This window comes from Mercurialis annua, linkage group LG4 (assembly GCF_937616625.2).
Source record: "Mercurialis annua linkage group LG4, ddMerAnnu1.2, whole genome shotgun sequence".
NCBI lineage: Eukaryota > Viridiplantae > Streptophyta > Magnoliopsida > Malpighiales > Euphorbiaceae > Mercurialis > Mercurialis annua.
The window spans coordinates 32,652,680-32,659,362 of NC_065573.1; the positions used below are offsets into that span (position 1 = coordinate 32,652,680).

Sequence of the window (6,683 nt, forward strand, 5' to 3'; positions counted from 1 at the left end):
AATAAATACAAATAGAAGGTTATCAAAACATACAATTAGTCAATCATTATTAGTGGTAAAATAATTAGCATTTATATCAATTACAAGGAGTTATAACTTAATTAGTTTTGTTAACATTTAAAATTAATTACCATTTTAAATTCAAATTTGTTTTAGGTAATTAACATTGTAGTTGGAATTAGCATATGAAATTTTAATTATCATGTAATAAAATCGATAATCAATTGTCATTTCTGGGAATAAAATATAACCAAATTAGATTATCAAATTAATTGTTATATAAATTTTAAAAAATTAAATAAACATGAGAATGATAGTGGAAGTGTCAAGTATCCCGTAAATGCAACAAATTAAGATTAAAAAACTAATTAATTATATCTTACCATATCAATTGAAAAAACTGTAACAACAAATTTGAAGAAACAAATCAAAAGAGGAAAATTGAAAATGAAATATATAAAAAACATACAAGATTTTAAAAAATATAAGATAAAAGGATGATGACCTTATGAAGAGAGTTTCTCAATATCTGCATACAAAAAGCAAAATATAAAAATATAAAAAATTATAAAAGAACTTTAAAATAAGAGATAAGAAATAAAAATGTATCTGAAAATTAATAGATTGCAATATTGAGGAAGAAGAACAAAGATATGAGTATTATATATTGGTGAAATATTGGGTTTAACATTAATGCATTTTAAATTGCTTGTAGGTTTCCATATTCAATAAAAAAAATATTGATTAGCCATTTAAAATCAGTTACTGAAAAATTTTAATTAGCCATTCTTTTTCAATGTTATTTTTTTTCAGTTATCATTTGTTACCATGTAAAAATTTATATGCAAATAAAATATTTTAGGAAGTAATAACCAAGTTGACTATTGTAGAAAGTATCACTTAATAAAAGAAAAAGTTATGTAATTTTAACAAAAAAAATGGTTATCACTTACTAAATTGCTTTATTTGAATATAAATTTGTTAGTAATATGTTTATAAATGTATATATTTTTAAAAAAGAAAGAAAAAGTCCAATCATTAATTTAATGTTAAAGGGAAAGTTTATAAATTTTGTAATTCCATTTTGTCTCAGCAAATTAATAACAAAAATATATAATTAATGCTATCAATTAACATCATTTTTAGAAAATTAGTAAGTAAATCAATGTTGAGAAACGGAAAGTCCATAACTTATGCAATTCAATTTACCTCTAATTAATAGTAGGAAAGAATAAAAATAGAAATATTATGGAAGTGAGAATCAATGATAAGATGCCAAGTGTCAATCATTTGGAAAAAATGTCCTGCTTTATATATATATAGTAGATATGTATTTGTTCTGCTAAACAATGAGTTACCATATAAGTTTTCTCACTGTTAAACATATAACTCTTCATTTATTTTAAAAAGTCTTTTGTTATATATCAAACTAACTATTATATAAAGTAAAGATAATATTATTGAAGGCATCCATCATAATATTTAAATAAATAAAAGGCTTAATTACTTATAAAAAATCGCACCTTAAACTTTTTCTTCGTTTATACTCTGACTTTGTAAAAACATTATTTGTACCCAATTTTAGATTTTTAGGTTTCATTTCTACTCAAAAGTATTAAAATTGCCTCTTTTCACTTTAAAAAAAGTTTAAAATAATCCTTTAATTTATGTTTATATACTAATTAGACATATGATATAACCCCGTCGGCCGGAAACAGCTGTATTGCATAAGGCTCCGACTTGGATAATCTTTCCTGGTATTTAATTGTTTTTAATTTTTTCATCATTTAATTTATTAAATTGTCAATTATATTTTTATATTGGGTAGAGATGAAACATAAAAATCCAAAATTAGGTACAAATGACTTTTTTACAAGTTCAGGGTATAAACGAAAAAAAATTAAAGGTGGGATTTTTTTGAATAATTAGGCCTAAATAAAAATAAATTATCTTTATTGTCATGATAATATCATATATGATCGCATAACCACTAAAGATAGAAGTTGTATCTCACCATTTCAGCCTCTAATCATCACTTTATGATATATTTTTTCTCTTTTATATTAAATCCATTAATATGAATGAAAAATACACCTAAATTTAGTGGCATCCATCAGATGACGAATTTGATTATTATTATAAAGATTAAAGATATTTGAAAAGTAAAACTCAACATTTCACCAATGAGAAAGAAAAATAAACTATTTTTAAAAATTAAATTAAATTATATTTTAATCCGATTAAAACAGTAGACTAGAAAAAAAATTAAAACCTAGCCCAATTAGTGAAGAGAATTTTTATTCAAATTAGAAGTACAACTTTTGTTTTAATTTTTTTTTAGCAAATTTAAATCTAAAAAACCCACCTTACAAATAAACAAAAACAAAAACTTACTAGAGTTTAAAAACGTTTTTCTCTACATATATAGTAATGAGTGCTTTTATTAGATTATGTTAGGCTAATGAGCTGAAAAACTACCGCCTTTTATTTTCTTTTTTCAATAGCATCATGACCTTGTAAAATGATCAATTTTACTTTATTTCGTATTTTTAACTTTCAATATAGAAAAAATAGATGATTTTATTAATATAAAAATAAAAATATTCAAAATAACTAAATTTAAGGATCATATCATACTTTTTTCTATTTGGATATATTCAAACAAGACCAACTTTAACTTAAAAAGAACAAATAAACTCTAAATAAAAGAGTTTATTTTGACGATTAAGGGTGCTATTAAAAGTTAAAAATATAAAATAGGATAAAATTGATCATTTTATAAGGTTGGGTGCTATTGAAAGTCGAAAATTTAAAATAAGAACCGTTTTACAAAGTCAAAGTGCTATTAAGAAAAAGATCGATAATTTTTCAGCCTATTAACCATCTTATTATAGGCTTAACTTTTTTTTCCTTATGTACATACAGAATGTGTCATTGCCAAGTAGTGGAGATGTGCCGATGTGTGCCTAGTATAGCTGGTTAAAGCGTCTTGAAGTGTATTTAAAGGTTGTGGGTTTAAATTCCACCTTCTTAACTAACACCTAAAAAATAAAATTTTAATAATCGGATGTTATCTATATAAAAAGAAATATTAGTGTGGTTTAGCCTATATAATTAAGATGTCTTCAACTGTATTAAGAGGTCATGCGTTCAGATTTTGCCTGCATGACTAACAACTAATAAATTGAAATTATAAAAATCGTAAGTTATTTTTGACAAATTAAAAATAATGGAGATTAAAAGAAATTTATTTTCGCAATAATACATCGTCCCTTTAGATGGATATTCCATTTCAAAACTACAATGTGTCAATGTCGAGAAATTCTTAGGTGAACCTAGTTCACCACGTAGGATTATGAACCATCCATTTATCGTGTGACACGTGGCAACAATAAATATAATTACCAATTAATAAATATCACATTAATTGCCTATATTTTAATGTGAATTAATGTGATATGTATTGATTGATTATTATATTTATTGTTGCCACGTGTCACATAATAAATGGATGGTTCATAAACCTAGGTGGTGAACTAGGTTCATGTAAGTATTTTTCGTCAATATCCCTTTCTTACCAAATTAAATTTGCCAACAAGAATAGAGAAATATAAATCTTAGATATAGCCATTTTTAATAATTACTTACCGGATTGCACCATTAGTTCTATTTAATTAGAAAAAGTTTACCTGGATATGGGTGTGACACAATAATACATATAATTATAACAGAATTAATCAAATGTAAAGTAAAAGCTACTACACAAAAGGAATCATTTAGCACATTAAAGAAATTTTCGTCCAGGTTACAACTTACAGTATTCCATATGGCTCACATTCACGAACATAATATTTTGCATAAAGTGAGTAATTAATATTACCATTTTATAATCATAATTTGATTTGAGAATTTTAGATTATGTTCTTTTATGTTATAATTAAAAATGCAGCTTTATGATCCTCATCTAAATTTTGGATAAATACTTGACAGCTAAGTTATATTTTTTAATAAATTTTTGGTTCCTCAATTCAGTTGCATGGACTGTTCAATTGGAATTCAATTGCATCAGAGTTATAAATTTAGGGACCAAATTGATCTTTTCCTCCCTTTTTTTTATCAAAAATGAAATTTTTATTTCATTATGAGTAGAAGAAGTATAATATAATATGAATTCAAAAAAAAATCTAATGAACCTTAACAAAATGTGAGTGGATCATAAACTTGTTTTTGCATGGGTTTATACAATGGTATGGACCCAGAAACCCCTGATTTAGGCAGAATATCGCATGTAGAGTAGAATTTTGTTTATTTAAAGGATGAAGAAAATTTAATTTACCAAAAAAAGATTAACAAAATTTAATTAGCAAAATGGTACAAATTGAACTATTAAAATCCATCTCATATATTCTTGCACTTAATTTATTGTTGCCATTCTTGAATGGTGCAGTTGATGTTTTGATCCTCAACAACATTATAGTACAGGCACGATAGTCTTCCATCAAATTTCGACACTAATTTATGCGGATGTAGTCCGCAGTATTTTTTTCCTAATCGGGCAATGCAAATATCTATAATTTTCTTGAACATGCTATCTTCTTCGATCAACGGTTGCTTTACAAATTCCTCTAAAGGCATCCACTACAAAATATAAAAAAATTGAGAATTTTAATTAGAAATGTTTTCGTAAAAAAAATACATGAACATAGAATTTAAAAAGTTTCCGTAAACATATTTAGCTATCAAAATTGTATGCATACCTTGGCTGCTTTGATTTCATAATTATCGATATTGATATGAGAAGATAAAGATTTCAGCATGCATACGAAGAACAAATCTGATTTATCAAAGGCTAAATTATGCACATGTCTGAATGCTACAACCTCTACGAACTCTGTATCCACCTGCAATTTATATCGTAAAACGGTGAGCAAATAATCAATCTGATAGACTAGCTAATTGATAGCAATGTGATGTATTTTTAAATAATATCGAGTAAGAGAATATTAATCTTACTCCGGTTTCCTCTTTCACTTCTCTTACAGTTCCTGAATAAATCTCCTCCGACTGATACAACAAATAGTATAGTTGAAGACTAGAAAAATGATATTTGATTTTGGAAAATATTTTCATAGTTCGAACAAATTAAAATTATTGATGTCCCTCACCTCATGAATGAATCCAGTTGGAATTTTCCACAGACCAACTGATTGTGGATCACAGAATCTCTCTTGTACAACAAGAACCTGCAAGTGACAAGCAGCAGAAGTGCATAAGCATCAGATTAAAATGTAAAAATTGTAAGTAGCTAACTTCTCGAGTTCTATAATATTTTATTTTATATCCAATATCACTTCTAAAACTCCAAAATTCTAAATTTATAATCATTTCTTACAAAAATAATTTAATTTCGTTATTGTAACAATTTCTGTTTCCGTATTGCATACCTCATTGTTGTCGTTGATGACAAATCCGCCAACCCCAACTTGATGAGTAGCATTAGAAGGGAGCATACAAGGTCCTTCAGGAAGCCAGTAAGTTAGCATCACATATCCTGGTTCTGCATGGTGATACCCGAAACCTTCCTGCAATCCATTATTAGAATCAATCAGCATTAATAACACATCATCTAATTTTCCGTATTGCATACCTCATTTATTAGTTCACTTCGATTTTTCAATTTGGTTCGATTTTTTTCACACCCCTAATATTGAGCATGTTTAAAAGTTAAAGTGTAGAAGAAGTTACCTTTACCGCAACGGGAACAAGCTCTGATCGCTCCAACGGTAACTTGAGCCAGATTCCCTTCTTTCCCTGCAATTTGATCACACACAAACTATTAACTTCAACAACCCGATTATACTGCGCAGGAAAAAATGGTAGAGAAAAAAAAATACAGGATAATTGACTCTATAAGTCACTAAACTATTGGCATATATGCATTTTAGTGACCAAACTTTGATTTGTTTCAAGAAACACTCACCATTAATTTCCATCGAGAAACTGATAAATGAAGAGAAGAGGCAAAATCATCTGAACTTTCCGGTAATCTATTGGAGTCAACAATAATTCCTCCATACTCGTCGTCAAATGCAACAAGAATTTTCCGATTCCCACCAAAAAAAGTTGAATTTATATTAGTCTTCTCATTAATATGATATAATAAATTCTCAGCTGCATTATCCGTCTTCTTTAATAAATAACCATTTGCAGTACTTGAACAATGAACCTTCAAAGATTCCCCTAAAAATAAGAATGACAAAGAAATTATTAATCCCTTTCCAGAAATATAAGGGGAAATTCAAGAACAACAAAACTAAACAAATTTACTTAATTAGGATTAAATTCAATAAATTGAATTTAATTATTATTACCTCTACAAGAATTAAGCTTTGAAGAGAATCTAAAACCACCCAGTTGGCTTAAATTCGAAGAAAGATACGTGGATGTCTTCGCCATGACAGAAATCTCAGACAAAGACATGGATTTGGAATCAACAAGCTTTAACTCCATTAATGACTACTGAATAATTTCTTAGAATCTAAACAAAGACTTATTAATTAACCAGTACTGTAGGAGATTATTTAGGTAATAACTGCAAGAATGAATTATATCAAAAGAAGTGAAAAAATTCTTATATATAGTTACGCAGAGATTGGATTGCCCACAAATAAAACGTTGTGGGA

At 26.9% G+C, this 6,683-nt stretch overlaps 1 protein-coding gene across 1 annotated transcript; it reads right to left on the reverse strand.

Moving 5' to 3' along the window:
* Positions 1-4,398: 4,398 nt before the first annotated feature.
* LOC126678601 (nudix hydrolase 8-like) lies at positions 4,399-6,683 on the reverse strand. Its single transcript, XM_050373493.2, has 8 exons — positions 6,372-6,683; positions 5,981-6,240; positions 5,746-5,811; positions 5,445-5,582; positions 5,166-5,243; positions 5,014-5,064; positions 4,758-4,901; positions 4,399-4,638 (listed from the first exon to the last, which is right to left on the reverse strand). Exons 1-8 carry the CDS (start codon positions 6,508-6,510, stop codon positions 4,420-4,422), a joined length of 1,095 nt encoding a protein of 364 aa, XP_050229450.1. The 5' UTR covers positions 6,511-6,683; the 3' UTR covers positions 4,399-4,419.